We start from the raw sequence: 23680 nt of genomic DNA on the forward strand, positions 1-23680 counted from the left end.
TTGCTTCCCAGTGAGTTATGTCACAGGTCAGAGGCCCTGCTCAATGGCATAAATCAACTAGCTTCTTGAAAAGACTGACATAAAGAATGTTTTCTCTCCTTTGCCTTCCTCCCCTTAGACTCTGCTGTGCTCTTTGTCAACAGTCCCATGGGTCTGGATCATGCCAAACACAGGGTCTTCGACACATCATTTTGCTGGGAATGGCCACATTAGAAACTGGGGATTGGCTGCTGCTCTGAATGTGCTAGGCGTGGGTCTGATGTTGTGATTATCTTTTGGTTCAGTTGGAAGTAGAGCACATGATAAAGTTGGTGTAGACTCAACTCAACTTCTGAGGTCCCAAGGGATGACACCCACAGCAGGAGCCCAGACAGTCGCTACTGGAGAAATTCCAGCTCAAACCAGGCATCCAGAAGCCATCTGGCTGACACTGGGCAGAATAAAAATGAGACAGGACCTTAATTTCTTTGGATTTTAACTTGAGGAGTTTGAACTTATATTGGATTTTAACTTACAAAGGTAAGATTATTTGATTTTGGAATTCACTTCTGTGTAGACTTTTTAAATTGGTATTTTAATTTCTTGGGGATTTTTTAATTTGAATTTAATTTCACACAAAAATTGATAATGGGCAAGAGTTAGCATTCAGATTCAGGGTATCTCTATGATATTGAAAGTTTCTGATTGAAATACGTTAATCCTGCCATTTGATCTCATTGCAGAATCTGAAGAACTTGTCAGAGAATATATAGCTATTTTGAAAACTGGCTGGGCACGATTCGGGGTGGGAAATGGGATAAGAAATGATTGTTAAGTGGAGCCAATTAGGTTAATGTGCTACTTTAAGTATCTTCTAGGGTCAATTTCATATTACCCACCATAATCTAAAAGAATCCACAAAGGAGCAGAGCAGCCTCCAAAAGTTCCTAAGACACTGAAGATCTTCCTCCTCCAAGTGGGAGAGGGAGGCCTCTGGTTCACCATATGTAATAATCAAGCCAAACAAGTTACAAAAAGTGGGGCGGTCGGGGGTAATGAGTGTTATCACACAGGTCCGTCGGGACCTGACACTACCTGCATGTGTCCTACCACAGCCAGTGTGCTGCAATAGCCAAACAGCTCACATACAACCAGCAAATAGGGGAATGACGTCCATACCATGGGGAAGTTTGCGTGCTGAGTATACGCTTTTCCTTGGCAAAGGAGGCCGAGCGAGTAGGAGTAGGATTCCACACTTTAGCAGGAAAGAAAAAGACACCTGGCTTTGGCTGCTGTCCTGGGATTCCCTTCCCAGAAAGGAGCACTCCCGGCCTTGCATGCCTCTGTGGGATTTGTCCTCCTTCTGTGACTTCCTTAGAGGAAGCTCCAGGGCTCAAACCTCCAAGGAGATTTCCATCTGCATGGTCTCACGCCCGAGCATTGCTTCTGTGCAGCTTTTGCATCCCCTGAAGCAGCTCTCTGAGCTGCCTACCCAGGCTGTTACACTATCCCCTAAGTTAATAATTATTATTTTTAGTTAGTATTCTGGTTTTAAAGGTGCACAGATTTTGAATGGTTTTCCTCAACTCCATTTTTCCATAACCCTATTATTTTGGCGGGAGTGATTTTACAGATTGCATTTTTCATGCATATATTATGTCCCAGCAGAAATGCTGTACTAGCACGTTGACCATATACAGGAGTATGGCATCTTTGCACAATGGTAGTTATCTTCTAGTATAGAAAGAATAGATTTATACAGGAGCCACAACCAAAGGACTTTGCCACATGTAAAAAAAAAATTTCTTTGTTAAACTCTTCTGTTTAGAAATCTAAAAACACAAGCAATTTTCATATCCTATGGGTTGTTAAAGGTTTTACCAAAAGTAGTTTAATGTCATGTCAAATGTGCTCATTTCTCAGCATATGAGGAAAATTTGAAAGTATATTTAATTCCAAAAAAGAATCAACAGATAGATTTTTTTATGTGTATCCATTACTTTTAGTCCTTAGTACAATTATGCTTCTAATCTATGCCTATAAATAAAAAGTAATTGCTATGATCTTAACATTACCATTATTAAATGACTTTTTCTTATCCAAAACAGAGCAAGAAAGAAAAAAAAAGTTATACATCAAATTGGAGTATTAGCATTTATTTATTGAAATTAAGAGATAACTTTCACATAACACTTGACCTTTCCCAAGTTGAAGTTCAAAAGACCATCAAACATAAAAGTTTAGGCAACTCAATCATATGATGCACAAAATCATACTAACAAACAAAGAAGAAAGAAATGCACATACCTAATGTTAAGTGACTAGGGTGCTACAGACTGGAAGTTCCTCCAACAGGATTAGATTCTTTAAGTATTTTAAATCCTGTGAATTTGTTATGCTTCCACATGTTAGTAGTTGCATAGGCTAATTTCAGCTGGCATGAGCTTTTATAAGTATGCAAAAACACAGGGCAAGGCATGCATTAAAATGTGATAATAGCACACTTCTGGGACACGTGAGCACGAGGCATGAATCCGAATGCCTGTGGCATCCATGAAGTATCACATCTCAGAGTCAGAGATTTTGTTTTGATAAGCAATTTGTTATACCATATTTGGGAGGGGGGGGGGAAAAATCAACCTTCTAAACATAAATCTTTTATCTTAGCCAGGGTTCCTTATAGTTTCAATTCTAGCAATTAACTCAAATCTAAAATTTTAGGTGAGCTGGAAATAATTCAAAGCTAGATAGGATCTTAACAAAATAAGCTATTTATTTTTATTAATAAAAGTTTAAAAGTGATTATATAATATGGTTGAGCAGAAAGAAAATTTTAGCCAGCATGATGGAGAGGGGAAAAATGCAAAAAACAAGAAATCAACTTTAACAATGATACTTTCCCCACCCTTCAAAAAAAAAAAAAAATCCATAAGGCAAGGATTCCCTGTGTTACATGTGTCTTACAGGAAAATAACTATCTAATGCTTCTAGATAATGGGTGTTTGCAAGTGCTTTGAAATCTTCAGATGAAAACTCCTAATTAAAAATAATCATTACATCTAATACAAATATTTTAAATGACCAAGAAAAAATATATGTATTTTCTAAATACCATCTCAATGGAGATTAGGTTTTAACATGAATTTGGGGTGAGACACACACAAACATTCTGTAGCACAGAGCAAGTTTAGATTTTTTTAAACACTGATTAGTATTTTAACCTTAGTAAACCATAACCTAATAAACAAGAAATTGATAAATTTTCATAATTTAATAATTTCTTTGGTATAAGCTTTCAGAAGAGAAAAATGAGAAATGGTGCTACTGTATGTGCAGAGGGTTTTTAAATGTTTGGGTTAACTTCTAGAAGTTTTTCAGAAGTTATGATATGTGCTTTAAAGCAATTTTATTGCATGCTTTTGTCAAAATATAAGACCTCTATCCTTATTTCTAAAGGCACTGATTTGCTAGTCTCTGAAAGCAAAAATACTATGAGTTCCACATTTGTGTTACAATTAAATTACCATTAGTAGTAATTACTATTACTTTACTTTTAAAAAATTTAGTTTTTATAACTTCATTAGTAATTACTATTATTTTAATGGTGCTACTATTAGCACTATTAAATGTGCTATTGTTATAGGCCTATCATTTCATCTAAACCTTAATTCCATGTGCCAGAAGAGGGCCAAAATATAAAGTGGGATACTCTACCCACCAGGCAACAGTAAGTGATAAAATGGCTATACTGGATACTCCCCTGTGTTTCTAGTATCCTTCCTTGTACTCTATAAAAGCAAACTTTCCTGGCTTTATCATCCTTAATCAATACTATTGAGTGATAACTCACATTTTGATACTTATTTTTTAAAACTCTTACTTTTTTTTGGCTAAGGATTATATATGTGTGTTATATGTGTGTTTAACAAATTCATATGTTAAAACCTAATCTCCAATGAGATGGTATTTGGAGGTGATTAGGTCATGAGGGTGGAGCCCTCCTGAATGGAATTAGTATCCTTATACCAGGGACCCCAGAAATTACCCTTGCCCCTTCTAACACATAAAGACACAGTGAGAAGAATCAGGAAACAGGCCTCAACAGACACTGAATCTACTGATACCTTGATCATGCTTGGTACCAGCCTATGTAACGGTAAGAAATAAATGTTTGTTGTTTAAGCCACCCAGCCTATGATATTTTTATTATAGTACCCCAAGTGGACTAAAACATGCTGAAATAAAAGATTCCCAAAATCTTAATGCCCTTTCATGATTTCCCTTTGTATAAGAAAAATATATTATTCATGTTATAATTAAACTGTTTTACTATATCTGCTTTCCTTTAAAACGTATAAAGTAAAAACAAAATTATATAAATGCCTTTCATACAAAGGACCTAAACAGACACTTCTCCAAAGAGGACATACAAATGGCTAAGAGACATATGGAAAAATGCTCAACGACACTAATCATCAGAGAGATGCAAATTAAAACCACAATGAGGTATCATTTCACACCTGTCAGAATGGCTCCATCACCAAATCAACGAAAAACAAGTGCTGGAGAGGGTGTGGAGAAAAGGGGAACCCCAGTATACTGCTAGTGGGAATGCAGACTGGTGCAGCCACTGTGGGAAGCAGTATGGAGTTTCCTCAAAAGATTAAAAATGGAGCTTCCATAGGACCCAGTGATCCCACTTCTAGGAATATATCCTAAGGAACCTGAAACACCAATCAGAAAGAATATATGCACCCCTATGTTCATAGCAGCGCAATTTACAACAGCTAAGATCTGGAAACAGCCCAAGTGCCCATCAGTAGATGAGTGGATAAAAGAACTGTGGGACATTTACTCCATGGAATACTATGCGGCTGTGAAGAGGAAGGATCTTTTATCCTTTGGCACAGCATGGAGGGAACTAGGAAGTATTATGCTAAGTGAAATAAGCCAGTCAGAGAAAGACAAGTACCACACAAAATAAACTGATGAACAAAGTGGATCCAGAGACACAAAAGCATGGAACAGACTGAGGGACCTCAGAGGGAAGGTGGGGAGGGGGTGTGGGTGGGGAGAGATTAATCAATGAACTTGTATGTTTATAAGCATAACCCATGGACACAGACATTAGCATAACGAGGGCCTGGGAGTGGGGTGGATGAGGGGTGGGGGTGGGGATAAATTTAAAAAATGCCTTTCATAATATTATCATCTAGTTTACAAAATCTTTGCCACTTACCTTTTGAAATATCTTTAATTTTTCTGCCATATAAATCAAGAAGATATCTGGCTGGTGAATTTAGATTCATTCTCATTGTGCAAGTATCTAAAACCTACAAAGAAAAGAAAAAAGAAAAACCTGTAATTTATCACAGTGAGCTCTGGCTACATAAAATACACATTTAGAGTCCTTTCCATACTACACGGCAATTAACAATTATATTATAAAATTAAATTTAATGACTTATAAAATGTTTCTAACATATGAAATAAAAAGGCAGTTAAACCTGTTAAACGCCAGTTGTAGTTTGAAAACATACACACTGAAGCTGTCCACAGGACAGAGTTCTTCCAGGCTCTGGCCCGGTGCTGCGCCAGAGAAGGGGACCAGCTGTGGAAACTAAGGGGCAAAGGAGGGGCTGCAGGTGGAGCTCATTAACGTGACCACCTCCGTCAAGGCCTGACCGCAGCGGACACTATGAAGAAACAGGGCCAAGGGCAGAGTCCTTTATCCTTGGTCCGCCAGCGCGAAGCATAGCACCTGGCAAAAAGCAGCGATCCTATAAGGTTTTTGTAGGATAAATGACTAAAAATTAAGTCCTGATTTGGCTGGAAGAGTATGTTAAAGCTCACAGATTTGGTCAGTTTCAAAATGACTCGTTATATACTGAGCTGTTTAGTAAAAATTTACTTTGTAAGTAAATTGTAAAACCTTTTTAAAAATTTAAAAAACATATGCAAATATTAATAAAAAAGAGAAAGGAGATGCAACAAGCATTAAAAAGTGGTTACCTACCATTTAATAAATGGTAAATGTCTGGGGGATTTTTATATTATTCTTGCTATTTTCTATATTTTCCATTCATTTTACAATAAGAGGATATTACTTTTTAAATTAGGTTTTAAGGTACTCTCTTTAGCTTAAATTCTTTCCAAGTGTCCTAAAATAAATTATAAAAACAGTCTGATCACCTTGATAACTTACGTTGTTCAGGTACCAAAAAAAAACACATTTCAAGGTTTTTCCATGAGCCTGAGTCTCAAGAACTTCACTTTCAATAGTTTCTAATATGCTCAAGCTCTTTTCTTAATATTTGAATGTCTCCATCTGTTCTTGATGTAGCCCTTGTGAAGGTGTAACAATCACCTTTCCAACATCAGGGAAGACTTAAACAAGCACCAGCTGGAGAGAAAGTTTTACTTACAAGGTTAGAAAAATTAAAGTAGCAGGGAGAGTGGAAAATATCAAGTAACCTGGGACAGGTTTCATTAGGATTTTGGAAGTGACCCCCAGAACATGAAACTCCCCCTATTCATTTAAAAGCACATAATACATTCCAAATCCAAATCGAAAGTACTGTGTCTTAAACTTGTACTACTCACTGCTACAATATACTAGTGGTTTTGCATAACCAAGAGCTTTAATCCCTACTTTAAGATGGAAGCCTGTAATCCCGGTCCTAGCCAAACCAACTCATTTTATTTGTGACCATGGACATATTTAAACAGTTTAATGTGTATATTGAGGCAAGTTGTGCTTTCTTTGCAGTTTGGAGAACAACTTTCAAAGATTGTTATTGAACTGGTTTATCAGTTGCTGCCCAAGCGCTGTGTTGCATCTAAATGGCAAATACTTAACTGATGGATTTAATTTGACAAATTGCCCTTTACTGGATTCTATCAGATGTTCTCAACCTTTATTCTAACCCTACACATGACCAATAATGTTCCCACGTGCCACATACTCCACGGGCATTCACTGGATTGTGTGTTTCTTGCACTTTAGCCGCAATCCAGAGCTCTGGGCAATTCTTCTGGGACCTCTAATCTGTCTGCTCAGAGCATGTCAGTGCAGGAGTTCACTTCCTGACCAATGCCACGTGTCCTCACAAGTCAGATATGATGCTCCCTAACTTGGAACAGCCTTTCTGATATCGCTGACCCTACCACTCTTTATACCCCTTACCCATGGCTGGGATTGGCCCTTGCTACCCAATCAATTAAGTTATTAACACTGGTGACTCTAAACATTAAACGTTCATCTTCCTACTTTCCCACTCACCTGGGTCAATTTCTTTAGTGACTGCAACACGTGAGTTCACCTAGGGCTCCTATCCCATGGACTAAAGCATTTACTAAAGATGCTCGAAAAGAGTATGCAAAACACACGAGAAGGTATCAGGAGAATGAGCTGGAGTTTTGTCTGTGGCTTGAGACAGAAAGGAGAGTGGAACTTATTGACTGGCACTGGCATATGTTTTTTTTAATACTTTAAGTGATTAACACAGTTGGCCTCTGACTAGCAAAACTCTCCTGTTGGTCACCTTCTTTCCTGTGACGTTGTGCCCAAGGATTGTCCCACCACCACCACCCTCGCCGACAGCAATGCTTCAGGGAGATAACTCAGTTCACATTCTTTCCTAGCCGATCATCCCTCAAGGCTGTTAAGGACTTACAGTTGGTCCCACAGACCCTAAATGGATGCAGCCTCTTCCTAGGTTCCCCACATCCTCGATCTTGCCATCCTTTGTGTTTAGTTCTCAATCTCTTACTTTTACAAATCTATTATTTAAAAGTACAACAAAGCCCTTTTGTACAAATCATACTCCCTAGTTACTAGTGAAGGTTCAAATATCAAAATGTTCTCCAAAGTTATAATTTACCAACTAAACTAAGTAAAATATGAGCTACTTAAAGATTGTCCCATTTACTTCAATTAAAATCTCAATAATTTAAAAAATACTTCAATTATTGCTGCTTCTGAGTCAAAAAATCAGTCAAGTAAAAATCACGTGGCTTTCTAACTCAAAAACCCCACTTTTCATTGTGCTAAAACACCACTAAAAATGTGCAAGCCAACTTTTAAGAGTTAAAGGAGTTTGAAAAGTGGCATTAGAAAATCAGATAGCAGAGATTAATGCCACATCAGCCACACTGTCATTCTCTCAGCACGTAAGGTCCTCGCAGCGTTCAGCAAGGCCAACCGCCAGCAGTCACTTTCTCACAGGAAGTTACCAGCGGTCTGAATCGGTAGCAACATAAATTTCTGTCAAAAGCCCCGGAATGAAGCCTCTACTTGCATGGCCATTCTTACATTTAACAATTGAAAAATATTTAATGATGCCATCTTGCTGTAATATTAAGGTTAATTAAAATACCATTTCCACTACTCTGTAACTGTTAAACTTGTTAAAATATTACTTTTACAAATTCACATTCCGTTCATGTCTTACGGTTTAGATTGTAGAGAACCCTTCTGATACTGAAATTTAAAATCATCACGCTGTAAAACCAGGCTCCTCTTGACAAGCACCTGGGAAGAGATATTCCACAAACTCTCTTGCTTTTTTAAAAAATTTATCTTTATTGTTGAAAGTATTACACATGTCCCCCACTTTTTCCCCCATTGATCTCCTCCACCCTGCCACAAACTCTCTTTAGTTTAATCTATTCAGTGACAGTTCTGGGAGTCACCCTCTCCTTCTACTCCTAACTAAAACCCTTACACTTCTTACTGCCTTTGGGGGGGTGGTAAAAATCTCTCACCTGTCCTGCAAGGCCACTCTCTCTCATACACTCACCTTTCAATTCACGGACTTTATCCTGCTCACTCTGTCATTGAGCATTTTCATATCCTCAGCTCTCTGCTTGAAAAGGTTACCATCCTCAATGGCTTCCATATGTACCCAGATAAATCCTGCTTAACTCTTCTCAAAAGACTTTCTTGTGCCACCTACTCCACATTTAATAATGTGGCTATTTTACAAATGTCTTTTTCCACCTCTAGACTAACTGCTCCGTGAGAACGTGGAGGACCATGGCTGATTTCATGCACTACTCTATCCAGGGCCTTGGCAGACATAAGCAGTCATGAAAATATTATGAATTAATGACTGAGTGAAAGTTAATACATATTATGTCTAATTTACATTCATTTCATCATAAATTTTATATTGTTAAGAGTCGGTGTGGGACATTTACACCATGGAATACTACATAGCTGTAAAGAAGAAGGAGCTCGTACCCTTTGGGACAGTATGGAAGGGCCTGGAGGAAATTATGCTAAGCGAAATAAGCCAGGCAGAGAAACACAAACATCACATGATCTCGCTTATCTGTGGAACCTAAAGAACTTAATAAACTGAGGAATAGAAATGATTCAATGACATGGAAGCAGGGATCAGACTGATGAATGTCAGAGGGATAGAAGAGGGCAGGTGGGTGGAGGGGGAGAGAGTAACCAAAGAATTTATATGCGTATATGCACAACCCAAGGACACGGACAATGATGTGGAGAGGGACTGGGGAGGGGGAAGGGATGGGGTGGAATGGGTCATTGGGGAGAAAAAGGGACATCTGTAATATTTTGAACAAAAATAAATAAATAAATAAATAGTCGGTTAAATCTAGCAAAAAAAATTCTGATAAACACAGCAAATAAAATTTCTAATAAATCTAGCAAATAAAATTTTGATTTTATAAAATTATGCTATAACTAAAGTATGTGTAATTCTAGAAAAAAAATTTCAAGTAAAACTAATTCATTTTAGTACTGGAGCACTGACCTTGTATTGTCCTTAGGAAATAAAATTTAAAACCTCTTCATATTTATACCACTTCTCTCTGTTGCCTCCCCACTACCCATTCTCTACCTCATCCTTGCTCTTCTGATTTTGTTTGGGGGTTCCCCCTGGCCCCTTTTGACTCAAGGAAGGCTATGATTTTCTTTATTGATCTAAGTTAATTATGGTGGTCCCATGTCCCTTGTCAGTTTGAGGGTGGACACATTTTAGTGTAGTTCTGGCCAATGAGACTTGAGAAGGGGATTCTAGGAAAGTCCTCTTCAATCACATGGAAGAAATTATTCTTTTCTACCTCTGGACAAAGTTGTGCCTGGCTGTGTAGTAGACATCCTGTAACCAATGTATAAGAGAGCACAAAATCCAAAACATTATTGAATCTCATCGGATTATGCATGGAACTGCCCTATCTTTGGATTTCTTGCTTTCTTTTTACTTAAGTCTATTTAAATCAGGATTTTTCTGTTATTTGCAGATAAAGTCATCTTAACTGACAGAAGGAAAAAAAATTTGGCCCAGGTTCCTCAAGTGAGAAAAATTGCTTCGGCTAACTTAATGAGTATTTGTACAGAAAATATAACAGTATTCAGTATATAAACCCAAGAAGCAAACCATTTAATTAAGTACCTACAAAAGAATATTAGAAGAAATTTAGCAAGCTGAAAACTGTGAAAATGAATGGATAATTATGAAGCTAACTCACTGGATTACTAAAAATATTCCACCATTGGCAATTAATTATACTTGTCCAGTAAAAGCTAACTACAGTTTACCATGAATATTTTGAGAAAGTTAATCTGTTTTTATAAACTTTTATTTTGCTAACTGAAAGATTGTCAAATACATTATGAATTTTAAAAGAATTAAAATGTAATAAAATGTACTTGGCATAACTCTCTGCTAAGACCAACATTTTAAAATGACTAACAATAAAAATTATGATTGTTATTTTAACCTGAAGATGCCAGGAGATGGGGTTGAATTTATACCCATCTTATTAAGTAGCATAAAGGTACTTTTCTGAATAAATCCTGGAGATAAATTTACTGGCTGTTACTTATCTTATTCTCATAAGAGTAAATGATAGAATGCACACCAAACCTAGTTACTTGCTCTTACTAGTAATGAACATGACTATGATTTGTAAAAGCAATTATTTCTTGTGAATTTGAAATGTAGGTGTTCTGGCATTTTATTATTAAAATGTGAATGAGAAGTAGATAACCAGAGGAGATTTTCTAAATAATCTATTAATACATTCTCCTTGGATATTTTATACTTAACTGATCTCTTCTTAAGAATAATTAAATAGCCCAGATTACTTTTTCATTTCTGTAATTCTAACCTTGTTTTTGTTTGCTTTTTAATCTACTATTTTGATGTATAATTTACATGAAATAAACTGTATCTATTTTAAGTGCACCATTCAATGCAGGTAGAAAAAGGCATTGGTGTAGCCACCACCACAATCAAGATAAAGAATATATCCACCACTCTCCAAAATTCCTCATGCTCTTTCCCAAACACAATTCAGCACTCCTGGCCCAGGTACCCACTGTTATGTCTGCCCTACAGTTTCATATAAATGGAATCATACAGCGTGCCAGGTTTCATATCTGGCTGCTTTTATTTATCACAACGTTTGTTCCTTTTTATTGCTGAAGAGCAATCATTGGTATGAACATATATTACAATGTGTTTATCCATTCACTTTATTGATGGATGTTCTTGGGTTGTTTCTAGTTTTGGATTATCATAAATAAAGCTACTCTGAACATTTACCTAGAAGTCTTTGTATTGACATATATTATTTCTCATGGGTAAATTCAACAGGTCCTCAAATAACATAATTTTGTTCAACATTATAACTTGATGAGATGCCCTAAAAACTTAACTCTTGTTCCTATCAATTAGCCTTTGGTAAAATCGGTTTAAATTTCATGTTGTTTCTCTTCAAGTCCCAGGAGCTATCAATGACATTGACAACTTACTGTACCTAGAAAAGGGTTGCTAGAATGTATGGTAGGAGTATGTTTATAAGAAATTGCCAGACTGGTTTGCAATTAGCTAGACTTCCTCATTAGCTATACCTGAGACTTTCAGTAGCTCCCAATTTTCACTATTTACAATATTTATAATATCTAGATTTACAATATTTAGTATTGTCAGCCTTTTTTAAATTTTAGCCATGCTAATGTGTATAATGGTAATTCAGTGTGGATTTAATTTGCATTCTAAGATGATTAATAATAGAATACCTTTTTATGTGCTTCTCAATTTCTATGTCCAGATTTTCTTCTACTTTAAAGGCAGCTGAAAAAGTCTATTATTTATTTATACCATGACAGTCATACATGAATAGTTTCCTCTCTATTTATGTGGTTTTTCAGTAATAACAGAAAAAAGTCATTATAACAAAGTATGCTCATATACAAATATTGAGGGAATATTTATGTTTTCTAAGTCACACGTGCTACACATAGGCCACTCCCTTCCTGCTAACTGTAGACATGTTCCTCTCCCTGGTTTCTGAGCTCCCTGCCCTAGTTCTAGTCTAGCAGTCAGTGGTATAAGAGAACAAACAAAGAAATAGATGAAGATTTCCATAAATTAGTAAGTTTGATATTTAGAACACTAGAACAAGAGCTCTCAAACTTTAGTCAGGCTAGAAATCATCCGGAGACATCTGCTGAAATTCAAATTCTCAGGCCCCAAACTCAAGAGATTCTTAATTCAATAGGCTTGGAGTGGGACCCAGCAGCCTGAATGTTTAGCACGGAGCCGAGATGGTTCTGATGCAGGTGATCTGTCGACCATACTTTTAAGAAACGCTGCAGATCTTTGCCTGCAATAAGTCTGTGTTGCCTTCGGGTGAGAAAAGGGAGTATTCTGTTCCCATTCAAGTAGCTTGAAACTATGTTTTCCAAAGTGGGGTGTGCAAATCTTTTTGATTTTGTACTTAGGATTGAAATACAGTCTTTTCCCCTTGGCTCCATTCTGAGCTCAGAGGAGACTTTATGCTTTAACTACCTTATTTTACCAACAATCTTCAGTGATTCTCTCCTTATCCCACTGTAATAACCTTCCCCATATTAGGTTTACATTCTACTTCATTTTTATAGTACTTAGTGATATAAAATTTCTAAATAATCTAAATTACTGTTTAAAAATTTTAGTAATCTAAAAATAGCTATTAGTCCCAACATTCCTATTGTGTTATTATAAAAGAGAAAATAATTTGTGCTTCTCCTATGAGTATGCCAACTTGTTGTTCCTATTACGGATTTGGTATTAAGTCTATAAATAGCGCATTATCCTGTGATTATCAACAAAACTTTCAAAATTTAAATTGTTATTTACCAAATAATTAGCTTAGCCTTATTTTTTCCCTCCAAAACGTTCTATTGACACCCAAGGCCAACATCCTGTTGCCTCCTCTCCTTTACCTCATTTTTAAAATTAGATAGATATTTACAAATATAGTTATTATTGAATCATTCCCTGAGTTTTATAATTTGTAAAAATTCTTTAAATTCTACAAATTGTAAAAAGAAAAACTAAATAAACTAAAGAATGTCTTGATCATCCAGTTTTAAGTAAATTGCTCTCTACAGCCAAAAAGCAAAACAGCAGTAACATTTTTATTTACACTCAACCTTTCATCTAAGAACATGTAATCTGTGACCATTACCCCAATTTTACCACCAAGGCATAGAATTACAGAGACTGGACTGAAGGGGACTCGAGAGGTTATCTAATCTAGCGTCTATCTCCAGGAGCGACTGCATTTTAACAGCCCAAGGGATACGTCCATCTTCTCTATTTTCCAAAATCCCCAGGGAAGATGTTACAACTTGCCTTAGCAATCTGCTCTGGTGTGTAATATCCCTTGTTTTACTCATAACCCCAATCTGCAGATAAGAAGGACACAACACCTACTTCCCCAGCTTCTCAGGAGATGCTCTTACCCAGCTGTGGTTATAACACAACCACAAAGATAAGCAGGTGAGGAAAAAAGACATTGATAACGAAAATCTCCAATATCTAGTCAGCTCTTCATCTGTTTCAAGCAGTTGAAATCAGTCAGTCAGAGAAAAACAAGTATCACATGATCTCACTCATATGTGGAATCTAATGAACAAAATTAGCTGATGGACAAAACAGATCCAGAGATATAGAAGCATGGAGCAGTCGGATGAATTTCAGAGGGAAGGCGGGGGTGGGGAGTGGGGGGGGGGGGAGATGAATCAAAGAACTTAGATGCATATATGCATGACCTATGGACACAGACAACGGTGTGGGGAAGGCCTGGGGGGGCGAGGGGGTGCTGGGTGGAGGGGATCAATGGAGAGGAAAAAAGGGGACAATTGTAATATTTTCAATAATAAAGATAAATAAAATTAAAAAAGAATATAGAGGAACTATATAACCTCAAATTTTAAAAGGCACATTTAAAAAATAAACATTGAACTATATAACATCTTAATAAAATAAAATAAATAAAAAATAACCTGGTATAACAAAATGATTTACACCTGTCTTGATTTCATAATAAATATTTCCCATTAGTAAGAAAAATACTTTCTAACTGTTAGATTTCTAACTATTTATGAGTCCTAAAGATAAGAATGGCGAATATTTATTGGGAACTCTCTGGGTGCCAGGCATTGTAGTCCATGAATAATGTCACATTGAATCCTCATATCAATTCTATGAGTTTGGCATTACTGTTAGCCCATTTTTTAGATGAAGAAATAGAGACTCAGAGAAGTTAAGTTGTCCAAGGACTCAGAGACAGTGAATGATGAAGACAAGATTAAAACCAAGACAGTTTCGTTATATTTTAATCTCTAATATATACTTAATAAATATTATTTTTTTTTATTATTAGGTCGAAAGGTCCTTATCTGTAAAAAAAAAAAAAAGTTTTTTCAAATTCCCATTAGTTCTTCCATACTTTTTAATATAAAAGATGATCTGGAAGGTATAAGCACTTTCTAAAAAACATGCATATATGTAACAAGTGCTACTTTAAAATTTGTTTTTTAAAGTTTGATTGTTACATGATTTAGGCCCATAAGATTTGCTTTTAAAAATGCATATGGTTCCTTTAACTGAATCCTAGTTATTTAAGACTTTACTTATTCTTTCGAGGATCAGGGGTGCTTCTAGGTCTTATTTCTAACTAAATGAAAAGGTGTAGGTCTGACTTTTGAAGCTAAGTTAGATTAGCTTCCATCTAAATAGTCTATGAAATACTGTAACCAACTAGAATGTTTCACCAAATGTAAACATAACTTTTACTAGGTAAATGACCAGCTCTGTTAGCCAAATAATTTCCTGAAATATTGTTGCAATACCCAAGGTAATTTATGTTGTTAGTATAATAAGCATACTTCTAAGAAGCTGGATTTTTGAGTTCTATATAATATCCTCTTAATATTTCATTAGTTGACATTGCTATTTAGAAGGAAAAAAGCACATTTTAAAAAGCCATAAAAACTTTGAAATTTAATTTATACTTCAGTATTTGATACAAAATTACCTCTTTCATTGTTTCCTTTCCCACTGTAATCTCATGCCCATCTTGCCCCATGCCGTTCTTAAAGAACAGAATTCGGACTGAGGTCTTCCCAGTAAGTTTCTTCATTCTAACAGAAAGAACAGGCTTGGTTTTCCGTTTCTTGACTTCAGTAGGAAACATCAGCCCATTCATTGTCCAAGTTACTTTCTTCATTAACGACAGATGGTCTAGAAGAGAATTTTTTTTAAGTCAAGTCAATATTTGGCTTCAAAATTAAAAATGGACACATTCATGCTTCCCCTCCCCCTGTTCCCTATATCATATACACTGGCCAGTCTCCATTTAGATGCTGGTTTTCTGAAATGCTACCACCAGCTTCCCACTAACCGTGACATAAGCTGTAGCAAGCTGTCTGCTCTGATAGCCTGCATAAATCATCATTTCTGAAGGGAACAGATGTTCAGGGTATGAAAGAGTAATACCACAATTTAGTCCTAATTAAAATTCACCTTAGCATGCCTCTATCACTGAGCACATGCACTGGGCTGAAAGGGTCCACTGAAAGAGTCCAAGGTCCTTAGCTTACTATTCAACAACACAGGTCCTGAACTTCTGTGTTCTTCAGGGCTGAGAAAACACTTTTTTCTCTTTAATATGATTTATTAGCCATGTTGCTCTAAAGATGATGACCTCCAAGTAGTAACCTTATACATAATCCTTCCCTTGTGATTAGCATGAAGGTGCCTTTTAGGACATTTTTGAAGAGAGATTCAAACTATTCCACTAAAAATGAAAACCAGTTCTGCATTAACAGTTTACTTTGACCTATACGTCTTCAAAGATGCATGCAGAAATTTAAGTTTCAAAACTCCCACTAATATTAATGGGAGTGCAACTAAATTACTATGTATGACTTTGAAAATGTAAGGGTAAGAACAGAAGGGTGGAATATTGCATACTAAACTGCTGTCAGCATTCCTTTCTTTTCAAAAGGCTTCATTTCATAAATAAATAATTTGCACCTGAGTTATTTATTTTATTTGTACGTTCAATTTATTTTAGATTATATTTTATTTTCACAGAAATACAAAAATGCAGTGAGGCTTCTCTCATCTGCTCTTTATGTGTCCTAACGAGAGAAATAAAATTTATTTGCATATAACTGAAAATAGCTGTATTTGTTTACCCAAATTTCAAAATAACACATCTCTATTAGCACTTACCTTGAAAGCAGCATGGCCTCTTTGAGCTAGTAGTAGTACTTTACAATAGAATCTACTAGTATTGATGTGAAATATGAGCAAGTCATTGTAAATAATTTTCAAGTCCCAGAATGGCTACATTAAATATTCAAAAAACAAAAACACTTGTCTTTCTATACCTCTTTCTTGGTTTCTCTCTCAATCTCTTTCTCTCTCTCTCTCTCTCTCTCTCTCTCTCTCTCTCACACACACACACACACACACACACACACAAGCATACAAACATATCCAGTAGGCAGAAATATGAGCAAAACTTGCAGAATAAAGCAAACCAAATTATAGACATGCTTAAGCTTTAAGAAGAGAAAGCATATTTTTACAGAAAACTAACAGTATCTCTGAAAATAAAATTTAAAAAGCTCTCACTAGGAAATAAAAGTTAATAAATTCTTGTCATTTCATAGGAGTTTACCCATAATCTGAATGTTCCACGGATGCTCTGAACAGTGGAAAGGTTATAAACCTGAAAACCAGGTTTGAATCTCAGCTATGTTAGTTCGTTACCCTAAATGAGTTATCCCACCCAGCATCTCTAATTTCTCCTCTACAAAGTATCTAGTGAGTACCATTCTGCCACCAGATAAGGCTTAAATATTTTATATGTTAAAGTACCTAGCACATAGGAGTTACTCTGTAAACGTTGGCTTCTTCCCACAGGTCCCTGAAATCCTATGCTTATTAGGGAGCATTAGAGTATATTAACCATTGAATCAGTCAAGGTCCAAACAGAAAAACAGAACCTACTCAGAGCATTTGAGTGGAGGGGACTGACCGCAGAGAATTGGTTATGTAAGTGATGGAAAAGACCAAGAAGCAATCGGTCGACTGAGAGGCAACCCCCAGATTAGCAACAGCGAGAAACAGAGGCCAGAGGGAGCAGGTGATCCAGGTGCTGAGACGTAGAGAATCTTACCCATAACCATTTTTCCCCCCTGAATACCTAGAAAAGGGCCAGAATTAGAGTGAGGCAAGTGAAGGGCCAAAAATGCAACGTTTAAGGGTGCACACTGAGGTGGTGCTAGGACGCAACCCTCCCGGCGAGCGTCTCAAGTTCCATCCCGTAGGTGCTCCACTCGCCCACCCTCGGCGCAGCCCTGGCTTCCACTAGGCTCTTTTATATGCGAAACTCCTCAAATTCCATTAAAATAATGCTTACGATTAGCAAGATGCTCTCTTATAAGATGTATAGGTACTGACTCTCATAGTCCTCTCGGCAGTTTTACGAGGTAGATAACATCATTATCCTCATTTATAAGTGAGGAAATCGAGGCAAAGAGAAGTTAAACAACTTGCCCAAGATCTTGCAGCTGGTACGTGGCAGCACCGGACTGTGAATTTAGTTCCAGAAACTGTGCCCCTAGTCACTACACTATTCCATCTCTACCATATATTTTCTGCCATTATCTCAAATTCAATATATCTAAAACAAAATCTCACATCTTTCCACACAAATGCAAGCACACTTCACATTTCTTAACTCTATCGATGTTATCCACTGTCTCAGAGAGTCTTGGACCCTTACCTCCCATTCATGTCTCTTCAGCTAGGTGCTTAGTCAGTCAATGATATTTGTTGGGTGTCCACTCGTCAAAGTACCAGGGTGACAACTATAAGCAGGACAGAATAGCTCGTGCAGATCACAGCCTCTCGGGGTGAGACAGACCATGAAAAGCCTCTCTAAAGAGGTGACATCTGGGTAGAAAGACCTCTAGGATCAGAAGTTAGTCATGAAAATCTGGGGGAAGCTCATTCCAGGCAGAGTGAAATCAAGCACAAAGTCTCTGGGGTGAGAATGAGCTTGGCGTGTTTGAGAAAGAAAAATAAAGTAAATTTGTATGCAGAAAGGGGCCAGATTGTGGCGGCCAGGATACAGGGTTTGGATTTTATTCTGGAAGTGAGGGGAAGCAATCCGACGGCTCTCAGCAGGGCCCTGTATGAAGAACAGACTATAGCAGAGTGTAGATGACGCTGGTGGTACCCTTCACCCGTCATATTCCTTTCACCTTGGGCTAGTATACCCAACTCCACCTGCTATGAGTCCCAGCCACTGACACCTCACAGCTGCACCCTTCTCCAGCCACCGAGCCGGGAACCACCTAGGAGGTGATGACCTCTTTCTTCCCCGCTGCCTAGAGGTGCAGTCCACCGCCAGGGACTGACTGACTGGGGGACACAACAGCCAGTCCCTTGCCTCAAGGAGGGGCAACTCTTGGTGGTGTGTTCCCAACTCTGCAGTGTGTTTCCCGCTCCAGACTGGGGCTAACCTCAGCTCAAAACAAGGCTTGGCCAAGCTTCTTCCTCTACTGTCTGCTGCTTCCCCCACTCCCTTCCAGGCTTCACCTAAGAGTATTCCCTCACTAAGCCCCCTGCACAGCACTCCCCATCTCAGGCTCTGCTTCTAGGGACCCTGAAAGAGGGGAAACCCAACTCTCAGCTATTCGTTCTTCACAGTACTATTAAAAGCATCACTTCCTCCCATTCCCAGCTGCTCTCATTGGCCCACTTCTCTCCCAGCCTCCTGTTACCTGTAAGAACTTCCAAACTGTACTTGTGCCTCTTCCATTATATCTGACATTCTGTACTCCAGTTACAGCTGGATTTGCCTAAAACATCGATTTTGTCATTGCCTGAAGAGAAGGGTACTGGAGCTAGCTTTTGAAGCTTTCCACCAATCAGCCAGCCTGTCTCTCTGTATCTGTAAGGTAGTCAACAAATACTTATTTGATCCCATCCTATGTGCCAGACCCTGTGCAAGGAATATGAAAAATATACAGTCCCTTTCCTTGAACTTATGTCTAGCAGAAGAGTGTGCCAACCATCTGACACCACCCAAACTTCCTGATTTTATCTTACCCAATTTTTCTTTCTTTATTGTTCCAGCCCACAGTGACCTGTCATCTCTCTGGATCCTTAGAGCACTTGCAGCCTGTACCACCCATTAATACGTTCATTTACTCAATAATGTTTGAGAATCTCCCACATGCCAGGCGCTGTGCTAGGTGCTAGAATTTTATGTAAATGTTGTATAAGAATATATCCTATTTCTGCTTCCATACTTAAACCTTTAGAAGGTAGGAATCGAACCTCTATTTCTTATTACTTTGCTCCAGGGTATAAACAAGTTCACTATGCATAATATAATTATTAGATGTTAACTCTTCCTGCACATTTAAATGTCGAATTGATAGCAATTTAATTTTATTTCAGTTTTCATAACATACCAATTGTGCAAAATAAACGTTATTGCTTGTGTATGTACCTACCATCTTTATTCCCTCCCTCTCTCCAGTATAAACTTAAATGTGATTGCTCTATCACCTTGATGCTCATTGGTGACCACAAGGCATAGAATTTCTTTAGGAAAAGAAGAGAACTTGCCAAGAAGAAATTCTTGGCAAATGAAGGTCTAGAATAAACTCAAAGTATATTTAAGGTAAATTCTTATATATTCCGACTTTGTTTGGAGGTCATCTCTCCCAGGAAACTTTTTCCAGCTTGGACACCCTCCTTTCTGCTCTTTGTGAAGACATCTACCACTCAACCTATCCCACTGTACTATCACTGTGTGTATACCTGGCTAAACATGCAATGCTTACCTGGTGCATGGCGGAGGTGCTCAATTAGTGCTGGGTGAGTTAATGAATAATGCTACCTTTATAGCAATAAAACTTTACTCCAATAAAAGGAATATATTCATAATTCCATTATCTGATAATATCTAAAGACACTTAACTCACTTAAAAAACATGCAGTCTAAACTAAAATCAATTTCTGAAGTTCCAAAATATAGGTTTTCTGAAAAAACTCTAAGTAGATCTAGTAAAACCACATAATAAATTTTAAAACAAACTTGAAAATGTTTATAAATTACATATAGTTTTTTTTAAAGGTACTCCTACTTTCCAGATCTTTGTTGATATTGGTACACATGGAAAGACTATTGAAAATATATAAAACTTTTTATATAAAGATTTTAAACCAACATGTAAAGCAGCCTAATAAAATAATACTAATGACGACTAAAATGAATTACGTTCTAGATAGGCAGCATAGCCTAGTGGTTAAGAGCATGGGCTCTAAAGCCAACCTCTCTGGATTTGAATCTTAACTTTGCACTGTTGGGTATGTACAATATTAAATTTTATTTTCTCTTGTCCTTTTGCCTTCTGTTGATTTAATTATTCAGCCATCCAAAAAGAACCAGAGGAGGGAAAGGGAAATGTTTCCCCTTCCCCACAATGGCCAGAGATGGAGCAAGGCTGGTGGAAAGCAGCCAGATTACAGCCTTATGCAAAACACTGAGAAGTCCCACATCTCCCAAAGCAGGCCATTGTATCTTTTGGACAGGTGAGGCTATTGAAAAAAATCTTTCCTACATTTGGCAAAATCCATTTCCCTATGAAACGTAGCTATTGGTATTGTTATTGTTGTAATTAGCTAGTTAATATTAATAAAAAGGAAGAGAGCAAAGAGGAGGCCAGACATTATAAGTACGGTCATCTGAGTAGCTTCACCAGGAAGCTACAGCTTCATGCTCCCCAGGGAACCACTGGTCCGTTTCCTGCAGATCACTGGGGGAAGGGGTCAAACAAAGGGGGAGATGGTGCATGCACAGTGAAGTCAGGGTGATGAAGGGAAGTTGCTTGTCTGTCAGTCTAGCCTAGGGAACAATGGGTTGGCCACGGGGTAGACCCCATCAGAGCGCACAAAATCTTGGAAAATTGAAATCTCCAAACAAAGAGTTCCCTCTCTCTGGTGGCCCTTTTCTCTCTCTTGCTCTGTCACCCACACTTGCCCGTGCACCCACCTGTTCTCTCTCCAGAGCCATGTGGCCTTAAGCAGCCCCACGGCCCAAGGCCGTGCAGACTTGGACTCCACATGCAGGATGTTGGACTGGACTGGACTTTAATATGGAGCAGAAACTATGGGCAGTGGCCTTAATTCTGGCCCTGCTGAAGACAAGATTGGACTTTTTTTTCATGGAAGGATAAAAAGAGATGGGACCTTGGAGGAGAACCCCCTTAATTTTACATCATCAATAAAGCTTTCCATGAAACCCCATCCTCCCCTGGGGGCCTCAGGAAATTCTTTTCTTCGTGGCACCCCAAGAGCTCCACTTCCACCGATAACTCCGTAAGTGAGGAAAAGGGCAGGTCTGCTACAGCAGCATGTCTCAGAGTCTCCTATATGAGAACCTGCTGGAGAACCAGGGACAGCAGGTGACTTCTGTGTATATCGCAGCTCTGGGGACATATGCCTTCATATGAAGAAGTGTGGTTGAGGGCAGACAACAAGGGTAAGCATGATTACATCCAGAGGTGAGAAGAAAAACAGAATCTGATACTTCCATGCAACACTGAGAGAGAATCTGAGTATGCTCGGCAAAGACCTGAGTAGGTTTGAGCCCTGGTGAAGACGACGAATAATCTCAGAGGCTGGGAGAGGTTGGAGTGTAGAGTAATCAAGTTGTGGGGATTGTAGGGTATGTGGGGCAGGGAAGCAGGCCAAGTATTAAAAAAGAAACTTAGTGACATCTAAACCCATTCTGAACTTCTAGGAAAACATAGTAGCCATAGCTAACAAGTGTTTTGTACACCTTCTGTATCTCATTAACTTTGAAATCTCAAAACCCTGGCATCCCTCCCAGGGCTGAAACTATCTGGTACCTTGGCAAGAATTAGAAAACAGCGTTCCTGCCACCCCATGGTGGAATTAGCTCCACAGTCCCTGGACTGTGCACACAGTTAGCAGTGCCCTGAGCCTTCCCAAAGGTCACAGGATCTCCTTCCTTCCTTCCTTGTTTTCAACAACAGTTAATAAGCACCTACTATATGCAAAGTACTATAAGAAATACAAAGACTGAGGGAAGGGGGTGAGGGAATGGGCAAGAAAGGGCATTCCTGGGAGGATGTGGGAAGGCTAAAAATCTCAGATCTATAGGTTCCTGGGAGAATCATTTATACCAGCACTCCACTTCTGGCCATTGTCTGGTCTCAGACAAGCATTAGCATAACCATTAGCCTCTCTGCAATGTAATTATTCTTGGGCTGGCTTACTCTGGCCCCCTGCCAAAGGGAAACATTCACAAATCTACATATGAATTTGGGGTAGGGGATTTTTAATATACTCCTAAAAGTCCACTCAGTGTTTGCAGGCCAGCAGGCTGCTCTAATGAGGTCTATCCCTTCCCTTCTCACCACCAACTCCTTGGGATATGGATGGTTCACCATGGTACCTATTTCATTTGGTTCTTCATTCATCCATTCAACAACATTTGTTAAGTGTCTACTAACTGCCAGGCCCTGTGCTGGAAAATGATCGTCAATAAGGCAGCTATGGTTCCTTTCCTAAGCAAACTCAGTCTAGAGGAAACAAGAGACATTTATTTCACCAGCAATTACAAATCTGATTACAAAAAGGGACACTGAGAATGCAATAGATGCTTATCCTTACTATTGGGAGCTTCCCCAGACAGCAGGACCAAATACAATGCCTACCTGTGCACGAATCTCAACAACAGGAGCCTTGGAGTTCCCCTCTACAGAATTCTTTTTTAAAAATATATCTTTTACTGATTTCAGATAGAGGAAGGAAGAGGGAGGGAGAGAGAAACATCAATGATAAGAGAGTCGCCATTGATTGGCTGCCTCCTGCATGCCCCTGACTGGGGATGGAGCCAGCAACCTGGGCATGTGCCCTGACCAGGACTGAGAACTCTTGAATCTCCACCTTGTTGACAGTACTCTAAGCAAAGTCTCTGTTCTTACACACCCAATGGCCAAAGAAGGGGTCCTTGTCTCACCTTATCACCTGACCCCCCCCTTTAAATTTGCTGGCCATGCCTAGTGGGCTCCAAAGCAGTAAGGACCAGATCTATCCCAGCTTTCCTCTCTCAGGCATTTCCCTCTAGAAAGTTAAAAGCCCACTGAGTGAGAGTGGGATTGGGGGCTACAATCTAGTGAAGTTCTAATAGGATTTAACAAAATCTCAGAAAATATTTCCCCACATGGTCATATCCCAGCTGCTTGGGGATGGCCAAGTCCCCTTGTCTGTTCATATGTACTTACACTCCTGCAGCACTCAGAATATCATGCTCCAACCCCAGTTTATATTTT

General features: G+C 38.3%; 1 protein-coding gene across 1 annotated transcript in view; it reads right to left on the reverse strand.

Annotated features, from left to right (window-relative positions):
• The window catches only part of DCDC1 (doublecortin domain containing 1), a 151418-nt gene that overhangs the window by 117844 nt on the left and 9894 nt on the right, over positions 1-23680 (reverse strand). The window contains exons 4-5 of the mRNA XM_087822274.1: positions 15325-15530; positions 5219-5312 (exon numbers count right to left, since the gene is read on the reverse strand). Coding sequence (XP_087678400.1) covers positions 5219-5312; positions 15325-15530 — 300 coding nt within the window. The remainder of the gene's footprint in view (positions 1-5218; positions 5313-15324; positions 15531-23680) is intronic.

This window comes from Miniopterus natalensis, chromosome 11 (genome assembly GCF_054644295.1).
Source record: "Miniopterus natalensis isolate mMinNat1 chromosome 11, mMinNat1.hap1, whole genome shotgun sequence".
Lineage (NCBI taxonomy): Eukaryota > Metazoa > Chordata > Mammalia > Chiroptera > Miniopteridae > Miniopterus > Miniopterus natalensis.